The following is a 16,041-nucleotide window of genomic DNA, read 5'->3' on the forward strand; positions in this document are numbered from 1 at the left end:
ACTTTGGGGTGAGGCTATCACCCATCCTGAACTCACTGAGTTAGTCAATGATCTCCTCAGTGGCAAGGCTCTGGGAGTGGACAAAGTTGGCCCCGAGTACCTTAAGTCTCTGGATGTTGTGGGAGTGTCCTGGCTGACACGTCTCTGTAGCATTGCGTGGCAGTCTGGAACTGTACCACTGGATTGGTTGACAGGGTTGTGGTTCCCCTTTTTAAGAAGGGAGATCGGAAGGTGTGTTCAAACAACTGGGGAATCACACTCCTCAGCCTCCCTAGGAAAGACTGTGCCAGTGTATTGGAGAGGAGAGTCTGTCCGATAGTCAAACCTCAGATCCAGGACCAACAATCCTGGTCGTGGAACAGTGGACCAGCTCTACACCCTCTTTAGGGTGCTGGAGGGTTTGTGGGAGTTCGCTAATCCAGTCCATATGTGTTTTGTGGATTTGATGAAGGTGTTCGACCACGCCCCCAATGGTATCCTGTGGAGGGTGCTCTGGGAGTATGGGGTCCAGGGAGCCTTACTAAGGGCTGTCCGGTGTCTGCTTATCCGTGACGCGGTCCCAGATAAGCAGACACCTGTTGCTCCCTTTGTGTCTGGCGCTGGCTTCCAACACACTGACTTGGAGAGGAAACACGTAAAACTGGTAGTGAGTGTGAATAGAAAAACTAGAATACCACTCAGAATACCATAGAAAGATCCTTTAATGTCACAGAATAAAAATACAGTTCAGGGGAATAATTCCTAAGACAGTCTTGCTCCTCCTGACCAGGGTGAGGCGCCAATGAGTCAAATGACTTTCATATTTTCAGGAAGACTTTCTCTGCAGGTGATTGTGGAGTGAACGGAGCAGAGACTTCATGAATGGAGAAATCCACAATTGCAATCTGCCGGTGTTTTGAAAAGCGTTCAACCTCAAAAGAGTTCAACCTCAAAATGAGAGGACTTCATTAGATCATGGTACTGACGGCTTCAGTTAAACAATGAAAAGCGATCTCAGTCTCTCCTGCCAAAGCATCAAACGATGCGAGTGAGCGGAAGGCCATCTGGTTCATCTAGGAACAGTGCCTGGAACATGTGGTTGTAGAAATCAGGGTGGTAGAGGCAGGCACGAGCGCAGTCCGGGCTGAAGTTAAGCTCCAGGATCTGAGGCTGCATGGACTGCTCACCTGGGATCAGACCACAAAGAAGACTGAGGCAAGACAGGAAACAAGCTCTGGAGACAAACGTGTGACTAAAACCTTAAACTCTGCATCATTTCCTCTACATGGTAGAGAACGGTTCTTGTACAATACTGACAAAGAAAAACAAATCACCATCTGCTCCCCTGTTCCACTTCAGCATGACGTCTGCAGCGTAAATGGCTCGAGATGAGCTGTATGGACAGATGCCAAATGGAGGCGGCCGAGAAGAAGCTGCCTGAAAGAGTTCCCTAAACGCTGCAAAGAGCTGAGCCTGAGAACAGAAGAGGAGCAAGTACACAGTCAGCAAACAGCAGAAACCAGTGTACGCTGCAATACCATCCCATGAGTATGCTCAGAACACTGAAGCTGTACCACCCTCCTTCATACATTCAAAACCTAGCCTCACCTAAACCGTTAAGAACTGGTGTTTGCAGAACCAATTCAACACCGACTTCAAACCCACCGTGTCTACAGGTTAAATGGAGATAAAGGGAATCCCAGTTTGTCTGTTTTTATACCAGAACCGACCCGTAGAACCTGTTTAGGCTCTGGCACCTGGTGAATTGGTGCCCCCCCCAATAACAGTTCAGTTTTAGAGACAGGTTCTGGCCTACCTCCACCTCTTTCCATGGATGTTGTGGATACTGCCGCTCAAACATGGGGATGAAGTCGTTGAAGTGCACCTAGACGCATAGACTGTTACACGAAGCAAAGAAACAGGAGCAGCAGAGCTCAAAATAGGTGAAAGCAAACCTGTTTGAGCTCCACGCCCTCTGTGTAGTTCATAACAGTGAAGTGCTTCTGGTAATCGTCCAGGTGGTCCAACGAGAAGGCCCTGAAGAAACCACAATGTTGCCATTATCAAAAAAAGTCATCTGAATTTTTGAAAACCGCTGTTCCAGGTTTGCTCTGCTGCTGACAGAGGAACCACAAGGGGCATGTCTAATAAAAAATATATTTTCAAAAAGAACATAGATTTCTCAATTTCAAAAGTGTTTATAGTGTAGGGTGGGTTACAAAATAGTAGTGGCATCTAGTTTCTCCATAGAACTCAAGAAAATATTCAAATTAGTGTGGAAATCTTTTGAACAACAGCTTGCAGAAAAACAGATTTTCTCCAAAACCAAACAGTGTACGAGATCATTGACCCACATCTTAGCAGTTGGAGGAAAATGCTCCTTCCATTTGAAAATAACTCGTCTCTTGGTAATCAGAGATTTGGAAAAAGACAATAATATTTTGTGATCTGTGGTTGAGATTGAGAGTATGTGGAATTACACCAAATATTGCAGGAGCTACAGATGGTTTTACAGGCCTTTGTAGAACATCTGAAAATACTTGGTATATTGACAACCAAAAGCTATTTCATTTTACACAAGAAGAAAACATATGCAAGAGGGTGGCTGTTGATGGTTTCTATGGATCGCAAATAATTTTGGGGATGAATTGTGCAAATTTCCCTTAAGACCAGTGGAGTTGATTTTCAATCTTATAACCCTGTGACAAATGTTGGATGTATATACTGTATTTTCTTTATTATCATTCTAACTGCTGGTTTTAACCAACACTTTGAAGGCTGCCATGTTTGGGATTTTTCTTTTCTCCCCACACCATCTGGAGGAAGGAGATGTCTGAGAAAATGGAGGGAGTTCGGATACAAACTGATAAGGAACTGTGAACCAACACTCCCAGGTTTGCAGCAAGAAGTTTAAACAAGCATATTGTTAACTACTGACCTTGGATCTCTTAGATTCAGTTTTATTTTCTGTAACCAGGGCAACCAATTCTTTTTTTTGTTTTTGTTTTTGTTTTTAACTTGTCCTGTCCAACAGCTAGGCAAACAGATGAGAGCTGAGGGCCTCTTGTGTTGGACATATTTTATTTTAACAAGAGGGGTTATTCATCTTCAGACAAACCAAAGGTATGTCTGAATAAACCCCTTTTGTAATTGAGGCCAAACTTTATTAATTTCAATCATGTTTGAAAATCTTTGGTGTTGGACCGGACGGAAAAGGAAAGAGGGGAAGAAGAGAGAGGGACGTTAGAGAGAGGGGGGGGTAGGAGGGTGATAATAGGAGGGGAAGGGGGGATAAGACCATGAAGCAGCATAGAGCGGACAGGTTTACTGGTTGTTTATCGTTACGGTACGGTTCAAATGTAGTACAAAAAGAGCGGGGCCTGTTCACACACACTCAAATATTATCAACACACCTGCTAGCCGCAAAAATGTCCACATGTCAACATGCACACAAAACAGATAGTGTTCACGAACGCATACCTATGCCTTTAAACCAACTAGTGTGAAATCTTTCATTCATTCAATCATGCAAACTATTAGTGCAAAGGTGAGCTAACACCTGTGCTCAGGTGAGTGTTTATGTTCTTCTAAAATGGATGGTGGAATGTGAAAAGAAGGAGGAGGAGCGCCCAGCCACCCCCACACCCATACCCCCGCTGCAGCAGCAGCGGCAGCCGGAATTCCCCCAACGCCACACGGGAACAGGCAGGGAACAACCGCCCCACGGGCGACCAAGACCGCCACCCAGGCCAGGGCCAGCAGGACCGCCGCGAGGCCCCCAGAGCCAGAGAGCAGGGAGGCGCAGAGGGAAAGAGAGCGCCGCCCCCGCCCAGCCAGGAAAGCAGCCCCCCGCCGCGCCGGAAGAGCCCAACGCAGGGCCCCACCGGAGAGGGACGCCCACAGCCCCAGACTCCAGGCAGCCACCCACCCGGCCCACGGTTGGTCCAGGTAGGAGCAAGGCAGGGGCCCGCCGCCCCCGCCCAGGAAGGGGGAACCCCGGGGAAAAAAGGGCGGCCCACAAGGGATGTTATAAATATGGCCCGACCAGGCTCGGCCATGTTGGAAGTTTGGCGGGGCCCAGCGCCCAGGGGCAAGGACCAGGACCCACCCCCCAGGGACACGAACACCCCCGGCTCAGGTGTAATATGAACCCCCCCACCGTGCGGAGAGAGCACCGCCGGGCCCAGGGAGCCGGCACCCAAGGGACACGGCCGCCATCGCCAAGGGGCCCGCACCCCCCACCAGGGAATGGGTAGGGGACAGATGGACCCAGGTCCCACCTTCCTTGTAAAATGTGTGTGCGTGTATGGGTGTTTGAGAGGGTGTTTGTGTGCATGTGTGTGTGTTTATGTTTGAATGTATATATTGAAGGGGGAGGGGTGTGTGTACTAAGGGGGGTGCAGTTAAAATTGGCGAGTAGGGCACTAAGGGGACATCTCCTGATTACTCACAGTGATGTCCCCTCACCCTCCACACCAAGGGGCCCTAAATGTCTAAGGTGCGGTTAAAATTGGCGGGTAGGGTGCCAGGAGGACATCTGCTGCTTGCTTGCAGTGATGTCCAAGCACCCCACCTACCAAGGACCCTACATGTCTAAGGTGCAAATAAAACCGAAAGAGGGGGGGCCCACTCCATACAGCAACCATAGGAGGGGGGCCACTCCCAAGTAGCCCCCCCCCAAGGCGCATCGCAGGCTAGACCCCCCACCCCCTCACCCTAATATTAGGTTATATAAGGAAGGGGGTAAGTTGGGGACAGCTGGTAGACTGTCCCCCGGTGGTCAAACAGCCGTCCCCCAGCCCACCCCCAGCAAAGGGGCCAGGGCCACCCAGCCCAGGGGCCCACCCCCGGAGGCGCCGACACCCCAGGCCCGGCACCACCCACCCCACACAGAGAGAGAGGAGCCAGAAAGCGCCCCCCCCCCCCCCCCCCCGGAGCAAGCCCAGGCCCCCACCCCCAGACGCCGGCCCTAGAAGAGCTCTGGTCAGGCCTCGACGGGACCGAGGAGGCCAACCGGCCGAGGCAACCACTGATTGCCTCAGCGGAGACCCCGACCCGCTAGCCCCCCCGACCCGTACTAATAATGGGCCCCCCCTCCCCCCCAGAACGCCCCCCCACAGGACAGGGCCGACAAGCCCCCCACCCCACCCCACCCCAGACCCCGCAGCCGAAGCGGGTGACACCCAGAGCGACCGGGGGCCCCGAGAGGGTTGTCCCGTCCCGTCCCAGAGCCAGGGAAGGGCCGATCCCAGCCCCAGGTGCAGATGGGCAGCCCATCCGGCGCCGCTGGGCCCCCCCACCCGAGCAGGGCCCCCCGCCAACCCCCCCCAGCACAGGCAAAGGGACCAGGGGGCAACCAATTCTAAATAAAACAGGAGGTCGGACAGCATCCACACCTGTTGGAGGTGGGGTGTTGGACGGTTGTCTTTTTCTGGCTCTCCTCATGAGAAATTGTTCTGGGTTCTTGTGTTTGTTTTTTAATACGGTCTTGTGTTTTCAAAAATAACCTTGAAAAATTACCCTGCAACAAACTGGCGACTTGTTCAGGGTGTCCCCCCTGCCTTCGCCCACAAGTGGCCGGGATAGGCTCCGGCAGCCCTGTGACCCCGAAAGGGATAAAGCGGCATAGAAAATGAATGAATGATGAATGAATGAATGAACCTTGAAAAATTGACCCTTCCGAGGTGGAGTCCAAAACTGAAGGGAATTCCAATCGGGGAGAGGACATTATGAAGACCGTGGCCACGCCCGGTGTAGGTACCATGACTTTTATACTGCAATATCTGTTTGGGGTCCTTTCGACTGAGGATGACGTCATACTACGATAACCCCACTTGGACAAACTACGTAGCGTGGAAATCTGCTCGGGCTCTACATATTTTCATTTCCTGTTTCCTTTTGTAACCCAAAGTTCTTTTCCCTCATAAGTTGTGTCTGACATTATTCTTTGTAGTGTTTATTGAGAAATGTTGCTACAACCCACTTTGTAAAAAGGTCTGTGGCTGTAAGAATGAACCTGCTGCTCCACACAAGCCAACCGTGTCTCTGATCAGAGCAGCTGGAGTCTCGTCGCTTCGTGTTCGCAGGCAGTGAAGGTGCTTTGTTATAGTGTGCGGTTCAGAGAAGGGTTTGAACGGCAGTCCGTTTGGCTGCAAATGCTCTTAATAATCATCATAACAATAATGAAAGCTGGTTTAGAAGATAATCATGCTCTATGTAGGAGCTCTGTTTGTTTACTGTATGGTACAGTTATGGTAGTGTCCAGACCAATCACTATCTGACACGTCAACGGACCAACGGACAGCCGATCACATAATGTGACCTCAGCACTAGTCGAAGGGACCCCAAACGGTTGTTGCAGGCACAATGGTTATGGTCCCTACACCAGTACGCTTTAGTAAGCAACTGCTTGAGAACTCTTCTGGGGTTACCGACTGGGACCCCGACAGTTGACGGAACTCCGAGGAACAGACCAGAGTGGTGAGTACGATTTGCAACACAGTAAAATGTGAGGTCAGAATAAGAGTTGATAGGTAGTGGACTCTGTAAAGAAATAAAAGAGCCCTAAAATAGCTGACTGCGGGGCGTCAACTGAGTGGAAAAGACGTTAATTTATGCCAGTTCGGGAGCTGGTTTCACGTATTACATTACATTTCACGTAATGTAATGCGAGTTCGGGGGGTGAGCCGGACAAACTCAATTTAATAAGGGTATGTGTGTGTGTCTATCTAATGTGCCGAGAATTCCAACCAAAACATGATCGGTGGATGTGGTAGACAAGATTTCTGCATCCCACTGCGGTGAGGAAGAAGCAGAAATTACCACTGAAATAAGGAAATTACACATAGCGAGCCATTTTCTCAGTTTTGTCATAAAACCCCCCTAGGGGTGACAGTACAAAACTGATCAAAAATGGGAATCACCGGATCGAAAGGAGAACTGATAAAAACAAATGATTTTATAAATGGAATGTAAATATCTTGGGTTGTCCACCTATTTGCCCAAACGGCAGAAGAAATTTGGATTTAATGTTAAATTAAATCCATCCAGTTGTGAGGAATTAATTAAAACCAAACGCTACAACAAATGGCAATCAGAAAAAGGAAACTAAATACGGATTAACAAATGTGTAAAAATGGCACAATGAAGAAAAAAAAGAGAAATAAAAGTCAAAATGAAGCAAAAGAAACAAAAATAATGTATAATAAAAGTGAAACAGTGTACAAACAACAGTTAGAGAATGCAGTATATAAGAATTGGCATAGAGAAACACATGATCCAGAAATGTGTGCAATTTGCTTCACATGCAGAAAAGGTTTACAGTCAGAAGAAAAAGGAAGATGATGTAAAAGTAATGATGGTGAGTGCAAGTGATGTGATGTTTTAAGGCGGACGCCGCCGCCCGAGAGGAGGAGGTCATAGTGTTTTTAGAAGAAGAAGCAGAGAGCGTGTGGTTTGGGTGGTTACTCGATGAACAGTTCAAAACTGAATTCACTAAAAGACCCGTTGGCCGGAAACCTAGACGGACATCTGCGCACATCGACGAATGACAAATGCAAGAAACAATTCTGAATTGTGTGTATCACACAAGAATAAAGAAAGACCGAAATTTCCTACGTGGAAAATGCCAAAAGTGTAAGTAGTGGCTGTGTGACACAGCTTTAAGATCAGAACCTAGAATCATCTGATTCAGTTAAGTTTGTTTACATCGTCGATTCATGAGCATTTAAATAGTTTATCTATGCCATAATTTAGAAAAAGGCGTAAATACAGTGTTTCCGTCGTTTATCGCGATGGTTACCTTCCAAAAATATCCCTTGATAGATGAAATCCTTAAAGTAGGATTACTTTAAGGCTGTAAAAATCCTCACTACACACTTTATCCACATAGGCTGCGTTCACACTGCAGGGTTTAGTGCTCAATTCGGATTTTTTGAAAAGATCCGATTTTTTTGCAAGACCATTCACATTTCCAAGTAAATCCGAACTTTTGTGATCTACAGTGTGACCGTGAAATGACCCAAAATTGACCCGCATGCGCAGAAGAGTACTCAACGGTGAACGACATCACTCGTCTTTTGCAGAAGTAGCTAATGTTAACAATGGATGCCGACAACAGTGTTGTCAACAGCGGAGCTCTTTTTTCATTAATAAATTTATTTTCACAAAGGAGCAGCACAATAACAACCTTCTCATTTTTAAGAAGGCATTGGAGCCAGGATCGTCTGTACCCACTGTTGTGGAATGGGAATGTGTATGTGTTAGGGCCACGCGCGCGTTAGTGTAAGATACAGGAGAAGAGCGTGTGCAGTGGGAGAGAATTGGGGGGGGGGGGGGGGGGGGGGGCAGTGTTGGGCGCACATTCATGTTGTGTGTTACGGAGGAAGGACAACGGTAATAAAAGAAGGTTTCCCCAGAATAAATGCTATGGACTCTTTATTAACCCGTTCTGGAGAATCTAAGGGTCAGAACAGGGAGGAGGAGGAGGATCCGCCTTGGGTCCCCCGCGCTTCTGACCACGGTCGGAAAGGGGAGGAAGAAAAAAAAGTAATCGCAGGAAATGTTCAACGCCACGCTCGGCTATTTCGCTGGAATTTTTTTCAAAAACCGCCGGTTGCGATAAAAGCCCTGGAGTTTGGCCTGAATAGAGCTGCCACCCCAAATAATAATCAAATCTGTGACCTCACTTCCCTTCCACTGACTGGTCTCTGATGCATCGTCCGCCATGGTTGCTGTTTACGTTCTCGTTCCCGCCTATTTCAACGCAGAATGATGATTGTTGTGTATCGATGACGTACGATTCGGATTCAGGTGGCCTGGCCGGTCAGAGGGCGGTCGCAATTGAAAAGATCGGATATGTTTCGGATTCAGGACGGCATACCCAAGTGGCCTGGGTCGCATTTGAAAAGATCGGATCTGTGTCGTTCAGACTGTCATGAAAAAATCGGAATTGGGATCGCGTCAGCCTGCGGTGTGAACGTAGCCTTAGACACACATGAACCTTTTCACACTTTACTCTCTTGTTTAACTTGTTTAACTTTTAATTTCAAACAGAACAAAATACATGCAAAATTGCACTTAAAAAACCCCCCATCAAAACAGAGAAACTGCAAAAGGTTAACAGCAAAATCTCAAGGGAACACTGTAAATAAAATAAAAAGCCTCTCTACATGTCTTACTTGTTGGCGAAACGAAGCCAGAAGACATGGTAGGCGTAGAGTCGCAGAGGCTGCACCGAGCGCAGCATCAGCATGTAGCGAACGTCAAACTTCACCAATCCCACTTCCTCCCTGTGGAACAGCACCGGATCATCGATGTACTTACACACCACCTGGAAAGACAAGAAGAACCAATGTCAGCTCTACATAATGACTGCAGGTCACACAACCAGCTCCTCTGACCATGCATCCATTGTTTTTCTTTGGGTTTAGTCGTGGACATCTAGACCGGTGTTTCCCAGCCCTGGTCCTCAGGGAAAGCTGTCCTGCATTTTTTCAATCCAGCGACCGCTTTAAAAAAAATACATTATAACCTCCATAAGCCCCGATTCCAGTAAAGCAGGAACGTGCAGGCCCGTCTTATGGTTTGCTAGAGAGCGTTTGGATGATCCAGAAGAGGATTGGGAGAACGACCTATGGTCAGAAGAAACCAAAATAGAACTCTAATCGTCATGTTTGGAGGAGAAAGAATGCTGAGTTGCATCCTAACAACACCATACCTACTGTAAAGCATGGGGGTGGAACTATTGTGATTTGGGGCTGTTTTTCAGAAAAGAGTCCAGGGCGACTCATCCGTGTAAAGGAAAGAATGAACGGGGCCACATATCATTAGATTCTGAGTGAAAATCTTCTATCAGCAAAGACATTGAAGATGAAACGTGGCTGGGTCTTTCCGCTTGACAACCATCCCAAATACACGTTGCCCAGGTAACGAAGGAGTGGCTTCGTAAAATGCCTTTCAAGGTCCTGGAGTGGCCTTGCCAGACCCCAGATCTCAACCCCATAAAAAACATTAGAGGGAGATAAGGCAGACAGGTTCAGGGACAATTTCCAGAGCATGAGTGTTTTAAAGACATTTTCTGCAACAAGATTGCACATGAAAGCCATAAATTAGGTTCAGTGGTTTTCCCATTACATCAAGCTTCCCAAGCAACACAGGACTTTAACTCATTTCTTAGTGAGCACTGCATGAAAATGATCACATTGCTCAAATGAGCCTTTTGAAAAAATATAATAATATAATTACTTTACCAGGCAGCTGTATTATTGGTGTTATCTCTGATGAAAAAAATCCATTATTCTGCAGAAAATGTAATTTTTTTTGCAAAATCATCCAAGTTTTCAAAAGCACAGTAATCATTTAGCCCCTTTTTATTTATACTTGAGTTTAGAAATTTAGAAAAGACCACAAAGATAAGAGAATAGAAGAAATTGGCATGCTTCAGTCGTAAGCACCCATATGGGGGGTTGACTCGTTTAGATGCTTCAAGTTTCTGGGTTGTCCGGTCCGTGGAGGGTGGTAGAGAGGAGCGGCTGCACCTTAAAGGGAGTGCGGTGTGTTTTGCAGTTCCCCTTGAGGCTCGTTCGGTCACCTCAAGGGACGTCATGAAAATGGAACGTACCACTGCTCAGTGTGTGGATTTGTAGGGATAATGGAAGTTACACACACAGTTATGAGGTACGTGTGATGCTGTCGTACGGGGTCCTTACATCCCACTCTAGTCGTTTGTGAGGTGCGAGTACTGGCTACACACTGACCGCTCACAAACTTTGCACGCGTGGGATGTGCACGTGATCCCCATGTGCCCAAAGGATGACCACACAAAGTACGCGCTGTCAAATATCCTTATTTCTAACAGGCAGGCTGCGCACACGAACACACACTTCTCACTTGAACGGCACTAACTGGCCCCTTCAGGGTCCGCTAGGGTCTCACCTCCTTCACCCTTACCAACCCAGATCTTGGTTCGGACACCATACTCAATACCTTTTTTTTTTTTTTTTTAACAGGCGGATATGACATTGATTTCATGAAGTTAAAATCTAATGATGTGAGCGTTTTGCAACGATTATTTATGAGTCCACTGTGTTCTGAAGGTAAAAACGTTGATGGTTTATTCAAAAACTACATTTAAATACATACAAAAAATTGTTCCGACGCAATGCATTGTGGTCTATATTCGCTGATCTAGTGAGCATTGATGCACACTGGGAACTTGATTTTAGAATTGTAGATTCAGACAGCATTACAAAATGGCGAACACGCTATATAGTGGGTAGGGAAGGAATTCAGACATAACCCAAGTGTGTGGACTATGTCCTGATGCCCGCAGCATGTCCTTACAAAAAAGCTTGCATCAACATTTTTGCCCTTCAGGTAACCATTTAAAGCTCTGGGATCTTCGTGGAGCTTTTTGGAACCATCACCGTTTCTTAAGCCTTGTTTTCCACTAAGTGGTACGATCCGATTTAGAACGGTCCAGGTAATTCAGGTGAGCATTTCCACTCAAAGTTGGACCGTCACGGCGCATGCGGGGTTAAGCCAACACCAACAGTGGAGGTCATCCAACTGCTCATTGGCTTTTGGTTCTTTGTATTAACAAAACCATTTTGTGCTGTGCAAGAGAAGATCGCGGGCAGCGCAGTGGAATACCACCGCTTTCTTTTGTCGTAATGACCTTCAGCCAATCAATGAGTTTCAACAGAGCTCCGCCCTAACCGGTCTGTTCCTATGGACCTACAACCAACGGGGTCCCACAAAGGGTACAGTTTGGTCCGGTTTAATGTGTCTATTTCATAAAAGAAACGCTCAAAATTCTGGACTGGACTGGATCAGACCGGACCGGACCGCTCAGTGGAAACGAGGCTTTCCAGTCTGGCTGACGACCTTCTCGACTAACTGTTTAGGAGCCAACCATAGCACGCACAAATGTTCATAAACAAAGCACAGCTCTGCTTTTGGAACAGTTTTAAATTAAACTCCTGCATAACTTAACATTTAGTGGCAGATGGTTTATTCAGAAGCGCTTATATGGGGCAAACACTGGGCTAGACTAGGGTCACACATCTAGATTAAAAATGGACAGAAAGTAGATGGGAGTTGATATGAACCTGCAGCAGAGTTCATTGGGATTGAGGAAACCATGCCTGTTATCTTTCATTCAGTTCTTGCATCTCCTCAGATAAAGTCCAGTCTGGACAACTGATGATGTTTGAAAAGTATTGTACACGATCAAATGATAAACATGAAGAAAAGGTGTTATTCTCCAAGGGTAAACCTTTTTTTAAATGAAAAATAAAAAGTAGTTTTTGGTGCTGAACCCAATCATTCATCTTCAAACCACGGAGGAGTCTGGCCGTAGGGATCCAGACCTGGGTGTGCGTGGTACCTTGGGGGTGCTCTCTCTCTGCCTGATGATGTAGTCCAGGTTGTTGGTGATGTGCGTGTCCAGTCCACGCGCCAAATTCCAGGGCTTGCAGATCCAGTGGTTGTCCTCCCCCCTGAAAAACAGACTCGTTCAACCGCGAGAAGACCACAGCTTCTGCTTCAAATGGTGATCTGCGGTGGAGGTCACACCTTTGCTGCCTCTGCTGGAAGTACTTGATGAACTGTGGCAGTTCGGTTTGCAGGTTGAAGGCTTCTGGGAGCCAATCTGGGAGGGGCCCACCTCTCACCCTACGAGCCACAGAAGCAAGGCAGTCCTTCACGGTGACCAGGCTCTCGCAGGGAAACTGGTTCAGGAGGACGTGAGGCCGCTCCTCGCTCAGCTTCCTGCGGAGAAAAGCAGAGTGAGGATGTTTGAAGCTTCTGCTGCTCCAGCAGAGATGGGCTGACCACCAGGACGTCCACTGTCTGTGAGCACAGAGCTGTGGTGACAGCATCATGGTCTGGGTCCCATGGTTGACCAGCTTTTTCGCCGTTACAGGTGAACAGAAGAGAGGAGTTCTGGAGAAATACTGCATCTGCTGCGTTGCTCCTGCTAGGCCGCTCTGACAACTGAAGGTTCCACATTTGAGAACTCTGAGCCGCTCACCTGAAGTCCTTGATGTGGTTGTAGCTCCAGAGGATGTCGGCCTCCCCCTCCTCATCCGTCAACTGAAAACGGGGGTGCGTCAGGTTGTTGGTCACTTGAGACAATTCTGAGAAAACTCTGAAGAAAAAAGAAAATTCACGTGAAAATGATTAATGAGGCAGAGCTGTAGCTGGAGGAGATAGAAGTGCGATTATGACAGGAAGGAGTTGAGCAGGAGGAGCTGTGGAAACTCACTTGAAGATTTTGTCTGTGGGAAGTGAGGGGGGTTGGACTTCCACTGGAAGTCGCTCCTTGTTCTCCAGAGCAATCGCCTGGAAAGACGGACACATCGGAAAAAGAGTGGTCAACAAGAGAGACGACTGCTGCTCCCAGAACGCCAAGGCCCTCTTCCATCTTCATCAAACCAACTCCCCCTGCAGTCTGTGGATAGAACTCACCTCATAGTACGAGTCTGCAGGCTCGGTCACAGCGCTGCTCACCTCCTCCAGCGCATCTGGTTTCCACGGTAGCAGACGGCACCGCCTCAGCAGGGGGTCAGTCTCCCCGTAAGAAAAGTCTCGAGTGACTTCGTCTGTGGAGGTTTTTAAAGCTCAATTGATCTTTTAATTCACTTTGACCTGAGATAACCTAAGGCTAGCATCTCCTTTCATCCCATCTTCCTGTTGTTAAGGCCTGTTCACACCGGGACGAATTTCGCCGGCGATTTTCGCCGACGTTTAACGCCTCGTGACTAAACAAAGGGCACCAATGTGAGTGTGCACACCGAGGCGAAAAAACGCCAAGCGCCAAAGCGTCAAAAAAAAAAAACGCCTCGGGTTCGTTTTTTTTTTCCGACGCGTCGTGTCGAAATCTATTCGACCAATGAGAATGGCGCTTTTGCTCACGTGTCTGGAACTTCTGAAGTTACAGTAAAACACAACTTGGGGGCGCTCAAACACAAAACTGCCTTGCTGAGCACTCATACCAGCGAAGAAGTTAGACGCCAAGTAGCGTCTACACTGCCGCAAAGAAATAATGACGGACATTCTAAAATATCCCCTTACCAAGTACCAGTTGGAGCTACTGATGCTTGAAATATTCATGTTTTCTTTGTATTATTCTGACAAGCGCGTAAATACTTGCTCTCTTCTTCTGAATGAAAAGCGACTTTAAGAATCGTAAAGTTGCGCAGCGCCACCTTGTGTACAGGAGTATTTCTGTTTACATTAAGCGCCATCTAATGTCAGGGAATGAAATTGCATGTTCGCTCGGCTCACCGTCAGCGAAAATCGCCTGGGTGTGAACACAAAAACGTGGCGAAAAACGCTGGCGAATAACGCCTGGCGAATATTCGTCCCGGTGTGTACGGGCCTTTAGTAATGACAGGAAATGGGGGGGGGGGGGGGGGTGTTCCCAGGAGCCAGTGGGTTCTCACCTCCTTCCTGTAGGTCCTGCAGAGGCCAGAGGATGGTGTAGGCCACCTGGCTGGGGATGTGAAAGAAGGGAAACATAGCACAGCTGGGCCGGTCCGAGTGCTGCACCTGGGAGCCAAACTCATCCATGATGTACCAGACCGGGACCTTCTCCTCTGCTGACTGAATGTAAGCAGACGAGGGCGGGGTCATTTGTGGGGTAATCTCCATGCAGGAAACCATCAGAGGTGTCGAGCGACCATGTTCTGACCACGTACCCCATGAGACAGCTGATAAGTCTGGTTGTACTTCCACATTCGTTCCAATATTGACTCCACTATTTCTGGGGGGAGCACCTCCCCGTGAAAGTCCACCCCCATGAGGGATGCCATTCGGGGCAGCAGTCCGGGGATCTGCTCCAGCTGCTGCCGGGCATGTTCCACGCGGTACGTCCAGGCGTGATCGACCAGGAAGATGCTGCGGGGACAGCAGAAGGCACAGATGAAAGACGCCGGCAGCTCCAGCAGCACCTGGAGAACCTTTTCTACCGCTCATTGTTTGCAGCGCAGAGCGGTGAGAGGCAGCTCCAGCAGAGGGTCCAGGCGATATGCCGAGGTTCAAAGCAGAACCGGAGTTTCCCGTCTGACAGGGGACTCGGTCATGTGACTCACGCCAGACTTTCTGCTACAGAACACAAAAGCTGAACAGACTATTTCAGTCAGCTCCTCTGGTTCACCTTTCAGCTTGTCCCTTTAGGGGTCGCCGCAGCAAATCAGCTTCTTTTCCACCGATAAGTCCATTTTTACACTGGATGCCCTTCCTGACACAACCCTGTATTTTATCCGGGCTGGGGACCGGCACAGGGGGACCCAGACTTTGGACCCCTTGTGGCTACATACTTAGGCAGTAGCATAAAGGGTCTTGCCCAAGGACCCACACTGGATGAAGCCCATTGCCCCCCCCCCTGAGAATTGAACCCTGGTTACCCATTTGCCAGGATACAAAATGATATGCTTGAGGAAAAGAAATGACCAGAAATCAGTATCCATAATTCTTGGTATCAAATATTTTAGGCAAGAAGTAGGTCTAAAATTTGCGGTATTCACCATTCACCATCACTAATGCACATCTGGGTTTAGCGCCCTCACCTGTTGGGGTCTGAGACCTGCAGGCCGCTCTCCCGGGTGACCACCACCTTACACCTGACGTCAGCTGCAGGATTGCTCTTCGTCTCAGTTTCTTCCTCTTCCTCACGGAACTGCAGGATTCCGAAAACCTCCCCAGCATCAAAAACCTGAGGGAAAGAGTAAAAGCCTTTTTTTTAATGCTCATTACTGCATCTATCTGGATAGTTGAGGCGCATGCGCGGTAGACCTCGTGGGTGATTTTGTGGAAGAGGCTGCTCCAGAGGACACGCGGCACGCCGGAGGAGCTGAGCGCGGCCGCGTGCAGCGCCACGAAGGCTCGGAACTGCTCTTCTTCACCCTCCTCTGATGACATCCCTGCTCGCGCGCACAGGCGATGCCGGTGCAGACTCGCTTACGTGCAGGTCTTGCACGTCACCTGGAAAAGTGGTCAACTTCCGGTTCAACAGCTGGTGAGCGGTTTGTGCTTCAGCGCCCCCTGGAGTCAGAACGT

The 16,041-nt window shown here is 48.4% G+C and overlaps 1 protein-coding gene across 1 annotated transcript; it reads right to left on the bottom strand.

The window, feature by feature from the left end:
• Positions 1 to 681: 681 nt before the first annotated feature.
• On the bottom strand, positions 682 to 16,023 carry ttll12 (tubulin tyrosine ligase like 12). The gene is made up of 14 exons (XM_023952577.1): positions 15,778 to 16,023; positions 15,552 to 15,697; positions 14,682 to 14,880; positions 14,427 to 14,586; positions 13,450 to 13,583; positions 13,247 to 13,323; positions 13,013 to 13,129; positions 12,556 to 12,750; positions 12,368 to 12,479; positions 9,159 to 9,310; positions 1,935 to 2,016; positions 1,796 to 1,864; positions 1,314 to 1,452; positions 682 to 1,166 (listed from the first exon to the last, which is right to left on the bottom strand). Exons 1-14 carry the CDS (start codon positions 15,901 to 15,903, stop codon positions 1,015 to 1,017), a joined length of 1,860 nt encoding a protein of 619 aa, XP_023808345.1. The 5' UTR covers positions 15,904 to 16,023; the 3' UTR covers positions 682 to 1,014.
• Between the last annotated feature and the right edge of the window lie 18 nt (positions 16,024 to 16,041).

This window comes from Oryzias latipes, chromosome 23 (assembly GCF_002234675.1).
Source record: "Oryzias latipes chromosome 23, ASM223467v1".
In the NCBI taxonomy this organism is placed as follows: Eukaryota; Metazoa; Chordata; class Actinopteri; order Beloniformes; family Adrianichthyidae; genus Oryzias; species Oryzias latipes.